At 38.7% G+C, this 21,688-nt stretch overlaps 1 protein-coding gene across 2 annotated transcripts; it reads right to left on the bottom strand.

The window, feature by feature from the left end:
• Positions 1–158: 158 nt before the first annotated feature.
• spa17 (sperm autoantigenic protein 17) lies at positions 159–17,452 on the bottom strand. Of its 2 annotated transcripts, none has more exons than XM_063017149.1 (7): positions 17,423–17,452; positions 13,851–14,037; positions 13,331–13,401; positions 13,177–13,235; positions 10,498–12,151; positions 3,010–3,208; positions 159–1,964 (listed from the first exon to the last, which is right to left on the bottom strand). In XM_063017149.1, exons 2-7 carry the CDS (start codon positions 14,002–14,004, stop codon positions 1,912–1,914), a joined length of 2,190 nt encoding a protein of 729 aa, XP_062873219.1. In that variant the 5' UTR covers positions 14,005–14,037; positions 17,423–17,452; the 3' UTR covers positions 159–1,911. The 2 variants fall into 2 exon arrangements, with proteins under 2 accessions (XP_062873219.1, XP_062873220.1); XM_063017150.1 differs by having other exon boundaries at positions 3,056–3,208.
• Positions 17,453–21,688: the final 4,236 nt, after the last annotated feature.

Genomic DNA, 21,688 nt, shown 5'->3' with positions numbered 1-21,688 from the left:
AATTAATTAAAATTCTAAAAACACTTTCTGACTTTGTCATTGGCCACTGTGCTCAAAGTGAAATAAACAGAGAAATCATTTTCAAACCCATTAAAGCTCCACAACAATCAAACCCAGAATGATCTTCTACAAACAGCATGAGATCATTAACACATAAATGACATTTCAGAGCTTTTATTCAGTTTACTGCTGATGCTTTATTACATTTTGCACATGCAAGACCATCTTAATAGTCGTTTAATTAAACCTGCATTCCTAGTCAAATCAAAATACTTATAATTTCAAACATATAAGAAGAAGAAGAATGTGACAGAAAGGAAAACAAAGTTGAAGTCCAGCCATGCTTAGTGCTGTTTTGGAAGCTCTGATTTCTTTTTTCTAGTTCTAAAGACGAGAAGAAGAAAATTCAAGGAAACGAAACAAACAGCAGTTCAACATACATGAAAAGGAATGAATATATAATAGATTTAAATAATTTACAAACCCGGATACAGCAAACCTAAAATATTTAAACATCCTACAAACAACAGCATGCCAAAATCTGGGCAACCAGAACCAGGTGAGTTACTTTATAGTTCGTAATATTAAAGGAACAAAAAGACACAAATAAAATATTAACTGTGGGATGTGAAAAGGTTCAGACACCTTCCCAGTTAAAGCTTTATTTACTCAGCAGGTCCCAGTACTTGTTATGCAGGACAAGAGGACTCTTTAAACCTTCTGCTAATACAGAACTATTGACAGCTCTGACTGGAAATCTAAGAAATAAAGCAAACTGATGCAGACGAAGCAGAGAACAGCAATCCGCAAGGTCGTGTAAGCAGTTAAGAGGAACTAAATCAATGCAAGATCTAAAAGAACAAAAAAAACCTCTCAAACAGAACTTCTGGCACACTTGGCTTAAACAACAAACAAAACCCCGATATTGTGTCAAAGGATTTGTGCACTGCTCTACTGTACATGCTGCCTGCACAAACATGATCTACACAGAAGGATCATCAGAAGAAAAACGTACCTTATATCTAAAGTATTCAAAACAAAATGCAGGTGAGCCAAGGGCATTTTGGAAACGGATGCTGTTGAGTGATGACGTGTTACTGGAATTATTTATGTTCAAAAGAGGAAGCAATTGATGAACAAAACCCAACCAAATATGAATCAAGGAACCAGTGCACGGTTAAATAATGGAATAACAATCAAAACAATCCAAAACACCCCAAAATGAACTACAGTACATCAAGAAAGAAAATAAAAAGTGTGTTTAGATCTTAAACATGCTGTGCATGCGAGAAGACCCAAGAATAAATAGAAACTAGCACAGGGCACTGAAAAGTGAGTAAAAATTACTTAATTATAGAAAATTGAGTTGTGTTGCAATTGACTTAGTAGTGTTTGGATGTTTGAAGTTCATCAGATATTAATAAATGTGCATTATTATTTATTTGCATAAAGAAATCATTTAAATAGGTTGCTGCAGTTCGGTTTTCTTTTTTGCACTTTAAAAATCAACAAAGTTGAAAAATAAATCATTTGTCCGGGGCTGCACAAACGTTTGCATACGACTAAACTACACAAAGGAAAAAACTGACTGTAAAAACAGCAGTGATGCAACATTTCAAGTCTAACACACATCTCATTCAAGCACTACGTCTTAAACGATATTCCTTCTCACGTTCACATCACCATTATACTAGAACACAACCAAGAAAAGTACAAATGCATCAAGTTCATGCCCAGAAGATGCAAATGCATGCTGGTTTGGAGCAACTATTCCTCTTAGACTGAATAAAAAGCGAAAAAAGACGAAGGAATAGAAAAAGAAAGACAGAAGATAAAGTTATCATATCAGATGGGATATCCAGCCTATAACTACTGGCTTTGTCTACATAAAAAGGTTGGAGTGTAGAATCCTCACTGCTCCGGCACGGATGTGTCATCTGTCTCTACTCCTTCTGATCCTCCTGCTGTTCAAAACACAACACGCAAAACAGATTTAGTATGCTCCTAGCAGTATTGCAGATAAAATGTAGGGTGTTTTCCTTAATTGAACATGCAGTTCCTCTTCTTCTTCTCATATACAACATTTAGACTACAGCACAGACCCTCCAAATGGACAAATTATTTCTACATAAAGCCGAAACACAGTTTGGAGAGGTTCAGTTGTATTTACGAAGCTTATAAAACCCAAATGAATGCACACTACAAATTAGGTATGTTAAAATGCTAAGTCATGGCTAAGTTGAACGGAACCATAGTAGTATACCTTAGCTTGAATAGCAAGATTCTGGGCCTCATCTAGTGATGAGAAAATTATTTGTCCCCTTTTCTTCTTTATAGTTATACATTCATATCACCCTTGTGAACAATTAAGAAAAAGTAATGTCAGTGTCCACATAATTTTTGCTGATTTGTGAACTATACAAAGTTTTGACCTATAATATAATACTACTATAAAATCCTTCAGCTTTTTTTAGGCCAAAACCTCTCAGTCCTAACCAGACCTTAAATCTGGAATGCTTTTGCTCAGACTGTCCTCGGTGAAGACACACCTGAAGATAAAAATAACTGTTCCATCCATAAATGCTTAGCAACCAAGAACTGGGTAGATATTGCTTAAAAAAAGGCCTACATTCACTCTTTCTCTGTAAAGGTGGGGTACAGCAGACTAGCACAACTGAAGATGAGAAATCTAGGTCTGGTAATGTGAGATGACACTCTTGCTTTTCTTATCTACCTAATCACACGACAAATTCTGCTCACTTCTTCCTCAGATTTATTAAAACCCTAATTATAAATGCAGGTAAAGTGGACAGAGGTGTGACGTTAAGCAAGATTCACTTTACTTGAGCTCTCTGCCAGATGTTACATGCTGCCATAACTCATCATAACACTTGATGTCAGGTATTATATCAGTGTTATGACATCACAATTTATGAGTGTGGTCTCAAAAGGGGCAAATACTTTTTCTCTGCACTCTATCTTCTACAGAAATGGGGGACCGTAACTGACCTCCGTCCCCCTGACTGCCGTTGAGCGCCTCACCACTGCTGCTCACCTCCTCGCCCGGCTTTTCGCCCGGTTTTAACTTCTTCCGGGTCATGTGGCCGCGGAAGCCCGCCTGGATCTTGGCGGCTGCTTTGTTGGCCTCGGGGTCATCCAAGGGGATGTCCATGATGTCCTCCTCCTCCTGAGGCTGGCTGCTGTCCTCCTGTTCACAAAACAAATTTCCATTCAGTAGCAGAAAATGCTACTATAGAACTATAGGGCCAAAAATACGTGGCCACCCCTTTCATGGGTGTTCGACTATATTTCATAGATTGGTTTTTTTAATAAATCATGCACCTCACCTCATAGTTTCTGTCACTACACAGTCTGTCTGGTTTCTTCTCCAGATAAATTGTTATGAATAAAAATAATGCTTTTTTAATATTGTAAAATAGCTAAACGTGACTGCTCCCCTTGAACCTTCTGAATTTAATAAAGCTCTCAAAATGATGACATATGAGTGTTTTAATATTTAGACTGTGTGTTGGTGGGATTTAGCTCTACCACACTGGGTTTTTATGAGGATCCACATTTCTTAATCTCTGCATTTTCCCACTAAGCACATGTGCATGGGTGAAATGTTCAGCCGCCCACTGAACAAATCAGCTCTTTCTCATGTTGCTGTACATTTTGACATTTTTCACCCACCTCCTAGCCGAAGCAGAGGTGTTCTGCAAGCTTTATTAATCATTCATTTACATTTACATTTTTGGCATTTAGCAGACGCTTTTATCCAAAGTGACTTACATTACAGTTACAGTATATAGTCTGAGCAACTGAGGGTTAAGGGCCTTGCTCAAGGGCCCAACAGCAGCAACCTGGCAGTTATGAGGCTTAAACCAGCGACCTTCCGATTACTAGTCCAGTATCTTAACCACTAGGCTACAGCTTGCCCTTCAGCGTGCCATTCACATACTAGACTGGCATAATATTGTTTTTTTTTTAAAGATACATTTAGACAGCATATAAAACACTGCAGACATGGTCAAGACTATATGTAAACTAATGAGTAAAAAGTGTGTCTGCACTGTGTTAAAATACACGTTTTATAGTAAACCCAGATAGAAATTGCTAGATTCAGAAAGAAATCACACCACAGTGTCCTCTGGTGGCCAGATCGTGATCAATAATGACATTGTAAACTAGATAAAACTAAACTCTTTGTCTGAGAAAGAGGGAAAAATACCAAGCAAAACCAGTTAGAAACAAAATTCAGGGGTTCTAAGCCAGTGGTACTGGGTTTTTAAGACCCTTTTGTGTGCAAAAACACACAGATCCCTACTGATCCATTTAAAAAAATGTTCAAATGTTAGGGTCAAATATGCATAACTGTTTTTGGATGATTTTTATTCCTTAAACGATTTCTGCCCTGTTTTATTGTAAAGCACCTCATGGATCTGGCTTGTAACCCCAAATTTTGGAGATAAAAGTTCCTCCACAGAGGGGAGATGTTAGAACACATATATTAATCTTTACAATAATGACAGATAATAATGCTTTCAATATTTTTGGTGCACAATAATGCATTTAATTCAAGTCACAAGCTTTAAAAGTATTGGTGTTATAACTATAAAATAAGTTATTTCAAAATGTAATTAGTAAACCTTTTTTCTCTAGATTCAAAGCAACGTTGAGGAACAGGATGGTAACTAATTACATACTTAGCAATGTTTTGCCCTGTTTTGATAAAAGAAACTGAAAAGTATTTTCAGTGCACACTATTAAATCCACATTTGTGCTTTTTTGCACTTTTATATATTTCTCTATGTTTGTTAATGTGGCTGTTTAGAACAATGACTTTATACTCAAGCATTAATCAAGCATTTGTGTTTGTTTGTTTGTTTATTAGGATTTTAACGTCATGTTTTACACTTTGGTTACATTCATGACAGAAATGGTAGTTACTCATTACACAAGATTATATCGAACAGTCATGGACAATTTTGTATTTCTAATTCACCTCACCTGCACGTCTTTGGACTGTGGGACACGGGGGACATGGAGACGCAGACACGGGGGGAACATGCAAACTCCACACAGAAAGGACCCAGACCGCCCCATTTGGGGATCGAACCAAGAACCTTTTTGCCAAGCATTTGGGTAACTGCCAAGTATCATATAACATGGTCTTATGGGCTTCTTTTAACATTAATTCTAAGAGTTTGAGTTATTTTAACACAACACGTACCAATACAAGTCATGTTTTAATTTCACATAATGATTAAAAGGCTGATAATAAGCATTTATACACTCTATTGGTGTAACATTGCTTAGAATCTACTAAACCACTCAGTTTAATAACGTAATTAGAACTTCATCTTTAGCTACAGCTAAAACAGTTAGCTTTTATAAATCATTATTGTATCTTTAAATGTGTTAAATTTAACACAGTGTTATAAAGTATTGACAAGATACTCAAATCATAACTTTGTAAACCCAGACCTGGTTTACACATGGTGATTTTATACTTTATATAGGCAAAAGTATGTGGACACTTCTACTTTTTGGATTCAGGTGATTCATGCAAACGTATTGCTAACGGTTGTAAACAATCAATATTGTAAAATAAATAATATGCTTGTGTAACCCATACGTGCTCATTTATATTTTAAATTAATTTTGACAATCTCGTCTCTTGTTTTAAGAACTGAAAAGTATATTATCTTGCTCCAAATAGGAAAAAATGGCAAGTGCATTTATCCAATTAGAACAAGGGGGCGCTCGACTTGCCTGTTACTGATGTACATCAACATTCAGGCGTTCTGTTCTCATTTTAATAAAGAATTATTTGCTAAATTTATCATTTTGGAAAGTACATAACTTTTCAATTTGTATTTGGCAATATAGGTACCATATATAAGTTTGCATAGGATCAACAAATCATTAAACTTTTGCATACGACTGTAAAATAAATTCCAACATTAACATCCAAGTTATCTATAGATACCCTGCAATGGATTGGCACACTGTTTATAGTTTAACCTGCTTTGCAACCCTGGCCAGTTTAATACAAAAATGAATGTTAACTCCATATAAAACACAGCAAGTACTCACGATACGACAGTCCATGCTGACCAGTTTCAGTTCCACACAGAGACCAATGAGATTTTTTACTGCTCTGTATTACAAAGACAAATGAAGCTTATACAGAGAGAAAGCTGAACACTCATCCGAGGCTCTCTCCTCTCCAGCCTTGCTTATTATTTTCTGTGTGTGGATGAGGGTTTGAAGGTGGGTGGAACACAAGGAGAGAGAAAGTGACGGAGAAAGAGAGAGCAGGAGTGAGAAAGAGAGAGCAGGGAGAGGGAGTGTGAAAGAGCAAGAGGACAGACACCCAACTGTCTAAATTCTAAACTATTTAATAAAGGCTTTATTTATTTTCAATCACTGCTTTATCCTGGTCAGGGTCGCTGTGAGTCTGGCACCACCCGATAACACTGGACACAAGGCGGGGCAGGGACCTTCACTTTCAAATCTAGAAGCAATATAGTGCAGATAATCCACCTTCTGTATGTTTTGAGAGATGTACGGAAAACTATAGCAGTACATTTCTAACCCTACTTTCATCTACTTTACTCATCACGTTTTTGTGGTCAGTGTCACAGTGAGCACAACTGGACACAACCACAGCCAATCTGACATCCGTGGAAGACAGTGGTAGCCAGAACACATGGCAGAAACCCACACAGAGACAGACATGCCAAACATACAGTGACTGGAGGTGGGGATCAAACCCAGGTCCCCAGGACCCATGTTGCTGTGCAGCAACCACACTACCAGCTTTGTCACGCTGTCCTCAACTTCACCTTTTAAAATGATCTGAATTTCTGTATTCATTTATTATAGAAATCTGGTCTGATCTTTATTCCAAGTTAAATCAAGTCTCAATACACTCAGACACATTTTGCCCGAACAAGCTCTAATAATCCATTTTGAGTCCATACTGGAATAAAATAGGTGAATGTTTGGGCTGACAGCTTCTCCTGGTGTTTATATTGATTAGATAAATTTAGAGGTGTGGGTAGCAGAAGCGTCATTCTCACAAAATCTGAACCTGCTCTTGGGGTGTTTAAATACTGAACCACAGTAAAAAATCTAAAGTACTCAGTAAGTCCCTGTTTTCAATCTGTGTACTGTGTTTGTTACATCTTTTTACTATGGACAGTAAAAAGCTAAAATTCTATATGTTTCATTTCATTCTTCAGAATATTTTAACAACACTGTATGTCCAAAAGTATACGGACAACAGATCACAAGCTTGTTGGACGTCCTATTCTAAAAACATGGACATTAATATGGACTTGACTAACACACCTCACTTTTGTGGATGTAACAACCTGCACTATTCTGGGAAGGCTTTTCACAAGGTTTTATAGTGCGCTGTGGGAATTTGTGCCCATTTAGTCGAAAGAGAATGTGTTTGAAGAAAAGACCTGGCACTCAATCAATCAATGTTCCAATTCATCTCATGGAGTGGCAGCGTGGCTCGATGGGTAGCACTGTTGCGTCACAGCAACAAGGTCCTGAATTCAATTCTGTGTGAATTTTGAGTTTGCATGTTCTCCCTGTGTCTGCGTGGGTTTCCTCCCACAGTCAAAAGACATACAAGTGAGGTGAATTAGAGATACAAAGATGAGTTGATTTGCGTTCAGGACTTTGTGCAGGTCACTGGAGATCCTCCATGACAAACGTCACCCAGTCAAACCCAGTCACCACAAAATTAAAAGCATAAAATTAAATCACTTCATTCATTTACAGCTGTTATCAATGGGTGTGGTTAAACTTAATAATGAGGAGGATGGACACATCCTGTTGCTCATATAGTGTTTGTCAGATTGATGTTTGGCATGAATATAGTTTTAAAAATAGAATCTATATCAGATTTTGCTTTTCCAGAATGAAGGTCACTGGACATAATAAAGCTCAGGTCTGAAAGCCTACTCTGGACATTTAGAGATTGCACAGATCAAAAACCCACAGTAAAAGTTCACATCCAGTAATAAAGCACAACCATCGGGATGGAATTCCTCACCAGACAAAAGCTTCTTTAAGTCGAGGTATTAGAAAAGTGTTTCTGGTAAAATCTAACTGAACCAACATGAGATAATGGTGAAGAAAATAACTGGTACCGTGTTTCCATGGAAACACACCCTTAAGTCTCCTCCAAACTTCTTGTAAGAGCAGCGTATAAAAAGTTGCCTGAAATTTTGGTGCCATTATCTTCACTGCTGAATATCTCTGGATCGGAGGTTCTGAACCTTTTCATGAATGTGACCCCCTTTTTAAGACTAAAAATATTTCATGACCGCTGCTTTTCCAAAACACACCCACACACTCCCACGTGCACCGAAAACTAGAGCGTGTTTTGTTTTAGCTGAATAAAACTATGGTAATTTTGGCATTTCGGTCTCTTAATGTGAAGGGTGGGGCTGGAATAAAGCTCAGAGATGTTCCAGACGTGATGTTAAAGGACAAAGGAAGGTTACGTTCTGCATTGAGAAACAAATAAGTTAGTCCAACAACAACAGACAGTAGTAGCTCAGTGGTTAGGGTACTGGACTAGTAATCAGAAGGTTGCTGGTTGAAGCCCAATAACCACCAAGTTGCCACTGTTAAGCCCCTGAGCAGGGGCCTTAACCGTCAATTGCTCAAATCATGTTCAGTCATGATTATAAGTCGCTTTGGATGAAAGCCGCAAATGTAAATGTAAACAAGCCGAGCTCCTCAAGGCAGCTGACTGATGATCTGAAAATCAAGCTAATTGATGCCTACAAAGCAGAGGAAAAGACGTGTTAGGGAGAACACAGAGGGTCAAGACAGGACTGCACGATTTCTATCCAGAAAGGCAAAGCAAAGCCCCTACAGATTCATTAGAAGATCACTGTACCTGAAATTAAATCACACATTTAATTGTCTGAAGTATGGGTACATATGGCATCTAGATACATCAGAGAAATTGCTAATTGCTAGGTAAGGCTGCCTAATTGCTAATTTAATTGCTGCTGCCTGAATGAAGCAGAACGTGCAAATGTTATAATTAGGATTTTAATTAAACAATTAAAATGAGGGCGCTCGCGTGGAGCAGCGATCTATTACACTAGCCCACAACTACTGCGATCCTCAAATCAGGCGTCTACATACATAAGGGGATGGTCAAATGGCCCGCATGGATTGGTGCCCTGTCCAGGCAGGTATTTCTACCTTGTGTTTGGTGTTAAAGGTAGAACCGGACCTGCCGCTACCCTGACTAGTGTAAAGCAGATGAAAAAAATAAACAACAATTCACAAGTGGATGGAGCATAATTACCTACTTGTTCTTTCTGTGTTTTTTAAGGATATAATAATATTTTTGGATTCTCTGCAATGAAATTACAGAATTACTCTTGCAGCCCCTGGACACCATGTCACAAAGGTTAAGAACTACTGTCCAGCATGACAGAACTAGGATGAATCAGTAAATTCATGGTATAAGAGAGCTGTACTGTGCGCAGCACTGAAATATTTTGACCCAAGCGTCTGAAGGCTGCAGTCTGTTACCCAGAAATTCGGCTATTTCAGGGGCGTCTTCAATCACCTTTCTCTAGAGACCAGAATGGCGGCACCTTGCTGTTGATCAGAGATGTCCTTGAGGTTTTTATTTTTAAATGTTAACCCAGGACAAAACTGGGACAGCCCAGATTTAGGATAAGGTTGCCTGTTGCAGTTTTTATTGACCAAAAATGTTTCCTAATTTAGGGGGGGATGGCTGGTGGAGTGGGTGCCGCACAGCAACGTCGTTCCTTTTAAGTTTAAGAGCTTTGAAATGAATCTAATATTTGTCATCATGAATACATGAAAGTAGGTGGTGGTGGTGGTGTTGTGGTACCAATGATTTGACAAAGTGGCAGCATAGAATTAAAGAAAACAAGACACTAGAAGGAATCTCATTTTAACTTAGTCTTTTTAGTATTGTGGGGTCAAGAACACTGACCTTAGCTGAAGCTAAAGACGGATTTATGGATTACTTTGCTTATATATAGGTTGCTGGAAACCAGTTTTACAAATGTGAATTAAATATTTATACTCAAGTTTCCTTTCTGTAAAACCATTTTTATTGATTCAGATTTATTTGGACTTACAAATCTGGAATAACAGCAACTAAATAGAGTGCAATATATATTTTTTATGGTAAAATCCTGATTACTGCTCCCACTACAGGTTGATAAATGCAGGTTGTGCTGTAGCTTTTGCCATAACCCGAGTGTAATGAATAACAATGAGTGCCCACCTTCTGTCCACTCTAAACTAGACCCTAAATAAATTGCTACATGACTGCCACAACCACTCCCCGACACACACACAGTATGACCCAACCCTCATAACATAACATCAATATCTAAAGACAGGGGTGTGGACTAGAATTTGGGGCTGTACACAAACCTTAAACGTCTACCTTTAGGTTCTTTCCCCTACCTGCTGGTCCAGCTCCTTGTCCTTGTTTTCAAGTATAACCTCACGACTGATGTCCTCTTGAAGTCTAGACTCTTTATAATCTTGACCTATTGGTGAATCTGCTGCACATTCTTCATAGGTGACTTCAGTGTCCTCTTCAGTTTCAAAAGCTGTAGGCCCATGAGAAGCTCCTCCAGAAACATGAGTGGGTAAAGTGTGAAACTTATCGTCATTTACCGTCTCTGTCTCGTTTAGGTCGTTATTTTCTTCATCAGTTTCTACTGATTTAGATTTAAGAGAAGGTATGTCGTAATCATTACTGGGTATAGTGTGAAACAAATGGTTGTCCTTCAGGTCAGTATTTTCTTCGTGTAGTACGCGTGAAGCTGGTGTGGATTCCTCAGTGGATACACTGTGAAACAAATGCTCTTCCTTTATCTGAGTCTCATTTGGATCATTGGTTTCCCCTGATGCAGGCTCGGTGAGAGCTCCTCCAGGAACCTGGGTGGGTATACTGTGAAACAAACGGTCCTCCTTTACAACAACCTCACTCAGGCTGCCTGCTTCAAAGGTGTCCTCAAACTCAGATACATCGTGCTGAGATGTCTTTGTGTCATCTTGTTGAACATCCATGTTTATAGAGTCACTGAGATTGCTGTCAGCCAGCCCTTTAGATATCCCCATTGAATCATCAGGGGTGGTTTTTAAAGTGTCTTGAGAGTCAGTTGGTTTGTCAACAATTTTCTCTTGTTCTTGCAAGTTAGCCTCACAGTCACCCTCATGAATGTCTTCACTTTGGTGGATCCAATCACCGTCAACAATTGTGGTATTTTCAAAATTCTGAATGTCTGTATTGGCATTGCTGCTGCTATCCTCTAGGTTTTCCAGATTAGATGATGATAATTCAATCATGGCCTCAGTTTCTGCCAAAACATCTTTCACTTCTTGGATTTCAGCCCCCAATACTTCATCTGTACTCATTTCATCAAATGATTCTAAAATATCATTGATTTCTGATGGTTCCTTTACTTGTAGCTGCTCATTTTTTGGTTTAGCAGCATTAATTTTACCCTCCTCCTCTACTGTGGAAGTATCTGTCTTATCAGTATCATGTAGTTCTTGGGCAGCATCTTTAATAGGTGCTGAAATCTCAGCGCCAGGCAGACAAAATTCATCATCTGTATCTAGGTCATCTTGAGATTCCTCCTCAACCAGAAAATGCTCTGGACTTTCTGAAACTTGAGTAAAACTCACTTCAGTCATGTCTCTGCTGGCTTTATTGTGTTCATTTACTGATAAATCAGGCTGTAGATCTTCACCACACACATCTACATCTGCCAGTCCGTGATACGTCGATAAGGGCATAGGATTTAGCTCTGATGCACAGATTTCATTCTCTACTGTATCATTTTCTTCATCAAAATAACTCTCCAAATTTCTTGGTGTTTGCTCCTTGGTGTTCAGCTCCTGTGCACATATGTCAATATCAGCAGTTCCCCTGTATGAGAACTCAGGTTCAGTCTCTCCTGAATAATCATCTGTTTTCTTTTCCAGCATGTTGCTTTGTGGTTCCACGATGTCCTCAGAGGCATCAAGGGTCTTAGACAAAGGTGAGGAGATCTGAGGTGATGGGAATGTTTTATCTTCATTATGTTCAGTAGATCCAGCTTTGTCTCTGAAAGTGACAAGTACGTATAAGGACAATTAAGCTGTAATTAAGAGTGACTCATTGTGTAGGCAAAAACAACCACCACTTTAATAATAAATTACCACCTGATGTGCTGATATGGAACACTAATATTTATTCTACATGTAATCTAGGTACTGCATCTCTTTATTTATCCTAATTTAAAATACCATTGTCTGGTATTTAAGTGTCTACGTTTTTAATGTGATGTTTGTTTTTTTGTTTGTTTGTTTTTTTACTTTTCTACACTATATTTATGGCCAAAAGTATTTGGACACCTGACCTTGATCTTGTTGGACACCCCACATCCTATTATAGAGTGACGTCTATGTGATCTTTTCAGCTATAACAACAGCACTCCTCTGTGAAGGCTTCTCACAAGACATTGAAGTGTGTCTGTGAGAATTTGTGCCCATTCAGTCAAAAGAGCATGTGTATGGCTGGACACTGATGTTGCCCAGGAAAGCCTCTGTTGATGTTCCAGTTTATTCCAAAGCTGTTTAGTGGGAATTCAGTCAGGGCTCTGTGCTGAATACTGGAGTTTCTTTAAACTGAGCTTTTCTTCATGTCCTTATAGACCTTAAAAGATCTATAAGGAAAAGGCCTTCCCTAAACTTCCCTAAAGCTTTGATTTATTACACATTAGCAATTGTGGCTGAAACACATTATTTACACATTATATATGGCTGAAACACATTCAAAATTAAAAGGGGTGTCCCAATACTTTTGCACATACAATGTATATGTCCAAACTATCTGGGTACCTATTTTAATTATTGAGTTCAGGTGTTTCAGCCACACCCATTGGTAACAGGTGTATTAAATCACTATTATGCTCCCACCTTTGTAACAACCCTTTCCTGTTCCAGCATGATTGTGTCCCTATGTGTAAAGCAAGGTAAATGAATTATATTTTATTATTTATATTCTGTCCATCTCTTATTTTTACTCCTTTTAGAGTAACAAATGATTTCACTTCTTCTGTCTGATGAATCAGGTCAAATCAGACTCACCTGTTTACAGGACTTTCACTTTGTTTGACAGAACCGAAGTTTTCCTGCTTTACTGAAGCCTGTTAGGAAAAGAAATGAAAACACATTAAGCTGGATTGAGCTTGTGTTAAGATATTTAAGAACTATTTAATTTTCAGAACTGTTTTCACCTCACCCTGAAAGCGTTATTATTGTAGAATCGGTCCTCCAGCTGGGCACCCCATTCAGCTGGATCTAGGCCACTTTCTGAAGCAAAGAAAATGTATTTTTATCACTATTCGTTCGTATTGATATCAAGTGCACAAACCCAAGCTGGCAGGAATGAATCTACACAGACAAACACTGGCAGAGAATGTGTCAGACTGTACAGCAACTTTTAATAAAGTCAGGAGGAAATCTTTCCAATAACTTACTTCATTAAATGTGTGACCTAGTAGAGCTAAACATTAAGACCAAAAGTATGTGGACACCTGATCATGAGTTGTTGGACATCCCATTCCCAAACTATTTGCAGATAAGACAGCCTGCTTTCTTCTAGAAAAGCTTTTTACAACATTTATGTGTGTCTATGGTATCAATGTTGTCAAACCCAAGACCAAATCTATCCTTAATGTTTAGTTTGTGCATGGGGCAACCATGGTGGAACAAAAAGGGCCTTTTCAGTTGACAGTGAATAAAATTTTGATGCAAATTACCCTCTCTTTTTTGAAGAAGTGCTGTGAAGTAGCCGGCTGCGAAGGTGGGGATGTCTGCAGGTTGCTCTCGCAGTACTTCTCTGGCAAGCCCTTCCAGGATGTTTCCAAACCCACTAGGAACTCTTAGGCTGGTGTTTGAAAAAGGCACTGCCATTTGTCCGATGATCTACTTCGATGAGTTGGGTCACTTTAGAAAAGGAGATATGACATGACATTACTGAGCCTGATGGCTAAACGAATAATTAATTAATTTCTTTATCCACTAAGAATTTCGACAAAGACTGCATATTTATTCATTATGATAACATTAGCATGTTTGGTAAGTGTTAGTAATGAGCAGTTCGTTACTGACTGTATAAAATCTACACACTGAAAGCTGAACTAGTTCTGCTCACGGTGTTTATGTTCCTCTTGCCGTTCTACATTACTGATATACTTCAGTAATATAACATTGTGTTGCTTTGATACACTATATGGCCAAAAGTATTTGGACACCTGACCATGAGCTTGTTGGACGTCCAATTTAAAAAACAAATGGTATTCAAATATAGTGATCTATATGTGATTTGTTTAGCTAGAACAACAGCCACTCTTCTGGTCAAGAAAGCCTCAGTTGATATTCCAGTTCATTCCAAAGCTGTTCAGTGCGGCTGACTGATTTTTTTTTAATGTCTTTATAGAGCTTACTTTGTGCACAGAGGAACAGTCATGCTGGAACAGGAAGGAACCTTCCCTAAACTGTTTCTGCAAAGTTGGATTTATTACACCTGTTAGCAACTGTTGTGGCTGAAACACATAAATACAAAACAGAAGGGGTGTCCCAAAAGTTTTGTCCATATAGTGTATGAAGCTCAGTGATGTGTTTTATATTCTGGGATGCTATAAGCTTGTCGGTTATCAGTTAATCGTCAAATAATGACAGTCGGTTATCGGTTCAAGGAAAATGGCAACATTGGCATCCCTAGTTGTGACCAGGGGATGCAATAGATACATACAGACAGATAGCTATATAGACAGATAGACACACACACAGACAGACAGACAGACAGATAGACCGACAGACTGACGGATAGACAGACAAACTGATAGACAGACAGGCAGATAGCTATATAGATAGATAGACACACAGACAGACAGAAAGATAGACAGACAGATAGACACACAGACAGACAGATAAACGGACAGATAGACCGACAGACTGACGGATAGACAGACAAACTGATACACAGACAGACAGATAGCTATATAGATAGATAGACACACAGACAGACAGATAGACAGACAGACAGACAGATAAACAGACAGATAGACCGACAGACTGACGGATAGACAGACAAACTGATACACAGACAGACAGATGTATATATATCTGACAGTGACAGACTGATAGACAGACACACAGACAGAGAGATAGACACACAGACAGACAGATAGACAGACTGACGGATAGACAGACAAACTGATACACAGACAGACAGATAGCTATATAGATAGATAGACACACAGACAGACAGATAGATAGACAGACAGACAGACAGACAGATAAACAGACAGATAGACCGACAGACTGACGGATAGACAGACAAACTGATACACAGACATACAGATGTATATACAGTGAAGCCCGAAATTATTCATACCCCTGGCAAATTTTGACTTAAAGTTACTTTTATTCAACCAGCAATTTTTTTTTTGACCAGAAATGACACAGGTGTCTTCCAGAAGATAATAAGACGATGTACAAGAGGCATCATTATGGAAAAAAATATTTCCCAGCTTTTATTTACATTTGAACAAAAAGTGGCATGTCCAAAATTATTCATACCCTTTGCAAACTGTCACAGTCTATGGGAAAATCCAAAGTTCTATACCATTCCAAATAGTCCAAGCTGTTCTAAAGCATCCTAATTACCCTGATTCATTGGGAACAGCTGTTTTAATCAACTCAACAGGTAAAAAACAGCAACTCTCTGCAGTTGGTTTGTGGACAGTCATGGCTAAGACAAAGGAGCTCACTAAGGACCTGTGGCTGTGCATTGTGGCAGCTCACAAGTCAGGAAAGGGCTATAAGGCCATATCTAAATGTTTTCAAGTTCCAGTGGCTACAGTGCAAAGTATTATTAAAAAATACAAGACATTCCGCACTGTGGAAAATCTCAGAGGACGTGGTCGGAAGCCAAAAGTGACACCTGTGCTGGCCAGGAGGATAGTGAGAGAGGTGAAAAAGAATCCAAGGATCACCACCAAGGCCATACTGGTGAATCTGGGCTCTGCTGGTGGCAACGTCTCAAGGCAGACAGTCCAACGGACACTGCACACTGCTGGGTTCCACGGACGCAGACCAAGGAGGACGCCACTTCTCCAGAAAAGGCACACAAAAGCTCGCTTGGCCTTTGCAAATGCTCATCTGGACAAAGAAGAAGACTTCTGGTCTTCTGTTTTATGGTCAGATGAAACAAAAATTGAATTGTTTGGCCACAATGATGTATCCTTCATTTGGCGTAAAAAAGGAGAAGCCTTCAACCCTAAGAACACCATCCCCACTGTCAAACATGGTGGTGGGAACCTAATGATTTGGGGGTGTTTTTCAGCCAATGGACCAGGGAACCTAATCACAGTAAACGGCATCATGAAAAAAGATCAATACATCAAGATTCTCAACAACAACATCAGGCAGTCTGCAGAAAAACTTGGCCTTGGGCACCAGTGGACATTTCAGCACGACAACGACCCAAAACACACAGCAAAAGTGGTGAAGAAATGGTTAGCGGACAAAAACATTAACATTTTGCAGTGGCCCAGCCAGAGTCCTGACTTGAATCCAATTGAGAATCTGTGGAGGGAGCTAAAGATCAGGGTGATGGCAAGGAGACCCTCCAACCTGAAAGAGTTGGAGCTCATCGCTAAAGATGAATGGGCAAAAATACCAGTGGAGACATGCAAAAAGCTGGTCAGCAATTATAGGAAGCGTTTGATTGCTGTAATAGCCAATAAAGGCTTTTCTATTAATTATTGAGAAGGGTATGAATAATTTTGGACATGCCACTTTTTGTTCAAATGTAAATAAAAGCTGAGAAATATTTTTTTCCATAATGATGCCTCTTGTACATCGTCTTATTATCTTCTGGGAGACGCCTGTGTCATTTCCGGTCCAAAAAAAAAATTGCTGGTTGAATAAAAGTAACTTTAAGTCAAAATTTGCCAGGGGTATGAATAATTTCGGGCTTCACTGTATATCTGACAGTGACAGACTGATAGACAGACACACAGACAGAGAGATAGACATACAGACGGATAGACAGACAAACTTATAGACAGACAGATACTTTATTTAGGGAAATTAAGGGATTAAAACATATTTGCGACGTTGTAAACAAATGGATGTTACGTGTTATAGATACCCGACTTCAATACAACGTTCAGCAAAGTGTGAATGTGTGTGTTTGCTGGGTATTAACATTCTATTTAATTCAATCTATATTTAATTAAATTTAATTAATTTGTGAATGATGACCTGTAGTTTATTGTTATTTATTTAGTAATAATTAGTATATGAGCACTTGAACACTCACCGTTTCAGCAAAACTTCCACTCGGTGCCAATCGTTGCTAAGCAACCGACAAACAGCTTTTCCTCTTTGAACTACGGAGGACGGAGAGGGACAATTCTCCGCCTTCTGTTTAGCTTTGAGCTTTGTGGCTAAAGTAATCTGCTTAAATCTAATTAAACAGTTTTTTTATTTTTTATTTATCTATCTTTATACACACGTTCACTCATGTACTTACTTATAAACAGTGTAATATTTTAAGGGGCCCTCACTACATGTTGCCTGTTAAACAGCTTAACTAAAAATCACTGAAGATGATTAAAACACACTAGCACAAGCACACTATACAAATATAACAACAACAAAACAACAATAATAATAATAATAATAATATAACAAATTCTTTGAGCAAATTCAATTCTGATCTCTGGTTAATGACTGACGAGTTAAGCATGTTCTCTCCATGTTCTTCCATGTCTCTATGTTTGCGTATTTTGCATATATTAACTTTTCTCCCCGTATCCAGAAGCTCCTGATAGATACTGTAGTGTGACTGCAATAAATAACCCCTTTTTGAAAAGGCCATGGCTAACAACTGTGTGTATAACCGCCCTCAAACAATTAAACATTTGTAGATATGAATTTTTCACCCCTTTTTCTCCCCCTTTTAGCACATCCAATTGTTCAAATTGCATCGTGCTTCCTCGCTGTCTATGCCGAACCCCGCCCTGACTGAGGAGATGAAAGCTAACCCATAACCCCTCCGAAACATGGGCAGCAGCCGGATGCATTTTTGCCACCCACACATTGATGAGTTTGCCACCACCTAGCGTTGCATGCGGAGAGACACACCCTCAGGGCACTCTTCCTCATCTCTTGTACAGGCGCCTCTAATCAGCCGGCAGAGGTCGTAATCGCATTCTGACAGAGAAATACCCACATCCGGTTCTTTGTCCCACCCCCCAACTGAGCAACCGGCCAATCGTTGCTCATACAGCCACTCAGCCTCGAACCTGTGAGGCAAAGCTGCCACCTGAGCAGCTGTAGATATGAATTGATAATGCAGGATGAATAATTACATTTATTCACTTCAGTAAATACTTACATTTACATTTTCGGCATTTAGCAGATGACTTACATTACAGTTACAGTATACAGTCAACTGAGGGTTAAGGGCCGTGCCCAACAGCAGCAACCTAGCAGTGGTGGTGCTTGAACCAGCAACCTTTGGATTACTGTGCCTTAACCACTAGGCTACGGCTTGCCCTAATACTTGAAAATACTTCATTTTGATTAGGGTCTTGTGTTAACTTCAGTTCCAAATTTAATTTTTTCTAATTTACTTGCCAATTCCTACCGACAGAGTCTTTCCTGTTTCACAGGAACTTTGCTTAATTACTATTTATTAGTTGCAAATAATAGCAATAATAAACGCAAAACTCAAAATACAAATTTTTATTAACATCAGCAAAAAGCAATTTTGAGCTCTCGATAATATTGTATGACAGAATTTTACACTTAATTTATTTATTAAAAGTATTTAATACCCTTTCTTTTAAATATACTTTATGCGAGTGCATCTACTTTCAGTTTACAAATACAAGCAGTTCACAAGCACACACAAATATAAAGTATCTTTCATATAATACACCAACCAGACAGATAAAATACAGTATGTTGATATACGATTACTGACTGTAGCCCACACTTTGTACACTTAGTGAACCCATGTACTCAGATGACTTTGGTGTTTGGGTGTTGGAACATTTTCAGCACTGCAGTGACAATACTGTGGTAATGACAGTACCAGTACCAGTAAAAGTGGACACAGATACACCAGTGTTGTTGAGATTTTTAAACACCTTAATGCTGATGCTGGGAGAGGAATTGTAATTCACCAAAATATAATGTCATATGATCTTGAAGGTGCAATATAAATACATAGTTTTTGCTGATATTTATCACATATAATATGCAGTGAACATATACGTACACTTGAAGGATAAAAATGAACAAAAAATAATCAAATAATTAAATTATGTAAGTGCCTCAGTAGAGTAGGTGATGATGGCATATTCGGAGGTTGTGCTTAATTTCCTGCTGACCTCCTTGGGATGAACATGGAGTCTGTCAGCAGAGCGACAAGCCTGCAGACGAGATCCTCCTGTGGCCTCCTCCCCCCATTTCTGCACACACACAAAAACAGAACTCAATATTTAATAAATCACAAGGTCATAAAATGTAAATCTTGAAATGAAATATATCAGATTTGTGTTGAAGATTATGGCCAGCTTGCTGACCGACCCATAATGCTCATACTACCCATTAACATTGAAACACTGAAGACCTTAATGAAGTATTTTTTCTTACAAGTCTGTGGTCTCCTGGAGCCTGGCTGTGGAGGCCCATGAGTTCTGGGATGCTGGATCCTCGTACAGAGATCACAATGTCAGCATACGGGACCTCATGATCACTTTGGCAATCTAAATGAAAAATAAACGTTTAGACACTGACTCATAAAAATGCAAACTTTTTTTTTGCTTAAATAAATATGCTAATGGAGGTAAAACTGACCTTGCGCTGTAGGCTTTTGGGTCATTCCTTCTTTATTGGTTCTCATGCTTAAAGAAAAGGCAAAATAGTATGTAAATTTTAAATATAAAAGGCAAAATAGTATTTTAAATTTTAAATATAAAGCTCATTGATGAATAAAGAGTTCTGAGGAGTGGCAACATTGGTTTGTGTAAATAGTTAAATGATAAATTGTACTGTAGATGTAATTTTGTACACCCCATTACATCCTCAATCAATGGAAAAGACCCCTAAAATACAACCACTGAGCAGATAACTGTAGTGACAGTAACATAGTAATGCATGTATCAGAACCCAGGACCTTCTTGCTGTGAGGCGACAGTGCTACCCACTGAGCCACTGTGCCGTCTCCAATTAGTACTTATTTATTGCAAATAATAGCAAGCAATAATAAAAGCAAAATTCGATTCAGTGAAGGTGAGCATCGATGCTTTAGCCAAAAAATATAAAGCTAACCGTGTCCTGGTATCAGAAACTGTTCACTAATTTATACACTATTGTTACCATGATTAAAATGTATAAATTGTACTTAAAAAAAAAAACTCACTTGGCATAGATTGCAGTATCTGATTCTTCTGTCTCAGACACAGTGCACCTATTTTTGCAGCACAGATACATCAGCACAATTATCACCACAGTCGCTGCAAAGAGTGTCACAGCTGCTAAAGCCTTGATCCAGACAAATTCATCTGTGTTGAACAACAGTGTGTTGCATAAGTCATTTTTATTCCAGGATGCATCTCAGAGACACAGAGTCAGTAATGTTGTTTCTATGTAACAATTACATTTTTAATGTCAGTCAGTACTGGTGGCTTCATGTCTAGCAAGGCTTCCAAATTTCACTTTCACCTATCACCTAATAAAACGCAGGAAAGGTTTTGTGTAGAGCTGTAAGCTAAATCAGGCATTCTACAGTAAACTCTGGTGCTTATTCTTCCCGGGTAAATGACGCACATCTGCCTGACCGTTGGACCACATGACCTGTTTTTATAGCTCCAATGTTTAGTTCCAATGCCTGTATGTGCTTTTGACAGGAAACAGAGACTCAGTGGACTGTGAGTGCTCAGCCCCATACATATACTGTAAGTGTTCCATGCACTGTGTCGTGCCACATTCACCTCATCAGCAGTGTAAAAATAATCTGCAATTTGATCAACATGAGCACTTCTGTTGGTCCATACTAAACTAGTTTTCATGTACTCTGGTATCAGTGAGTCTTGACCCCCAAAACCTTGTCGTGAGTTCAGGTTTGCTGCTCCTTGGACCACTTTTGGTTGGTACTATGGGTATTTGCTACACCTTGCCTATTTGAAGATGCATAACCATCTGGGTCTTAATAAAGTCACTTGGGTATTTATGCTGCCCATATGTACGTACAGCATGTGTACCCTAATTAACCACCATTGTCAACCACCAGCATTAATTATACTGTATTCCTGACCATGACATGGACAATTATATAAATAATTTGCCTAGATTTGCAGCTTTGCATTATCCTCAATAAAATATGTGCTGAAAATGAACTTTCATTTAGAAAAGCTCACTCACCCTCTGTAATAACATCTAGCTCTACAGTGATGTGGCGACTGGAACAAAGCTGGTTGGTTATGCACGTATACCTTCCTCCATCTTCCTCCTGAATCTCACCCCACTGTAGCAGCGCACCGCTTCTGGTCTTTGTAAGGTTTTCATTATCGCT

The sequence above is a fragment of the Trichomycterus rosablanca genome, chromosome 20, assembly GCF_030014385.1.
Source record: "Trichomycterus rosablanca isolate fTriRos1 chromosome 20, fTriRos1.hap1, whole genome shotgun sequence".
Classification (NCBI taxonomy): Eukaryota; Metazoa; Chordata; class Actinopteri; order Siluriformes; family Trichomycteridae; genus Trichomycterus; species Trichomycterus rosablanca.
Note: the sequence above shows the minus strand (reverse complement) of the source record. Positions and strands in the feature narration are given on the sequence as shown.

Coding starts and splice junctions, on each gene's coding strand:
- spa17 (XM_063017149.1), bottom strand. CDS start 14,004: ATGGCAGTGCCTTTTTCAAACACCAGCCTAAGAGTTCCTAGTGGGTTT. Junction 13,402..13,850: donor ACTTCTTCAAAAAAGAGAGG/GTAATTTGCATC, acceptor TCTTTGCTTCAG/AAAGTGGCCTAGATCCAGCT. Junction 3,209..10,497: donor ACAAGGAGCTGGACCAGCAG/GTAGGGGAAAGA, acceptor TTTTGTGAACAG/GAGGACAGCAGCCAGCCTCA.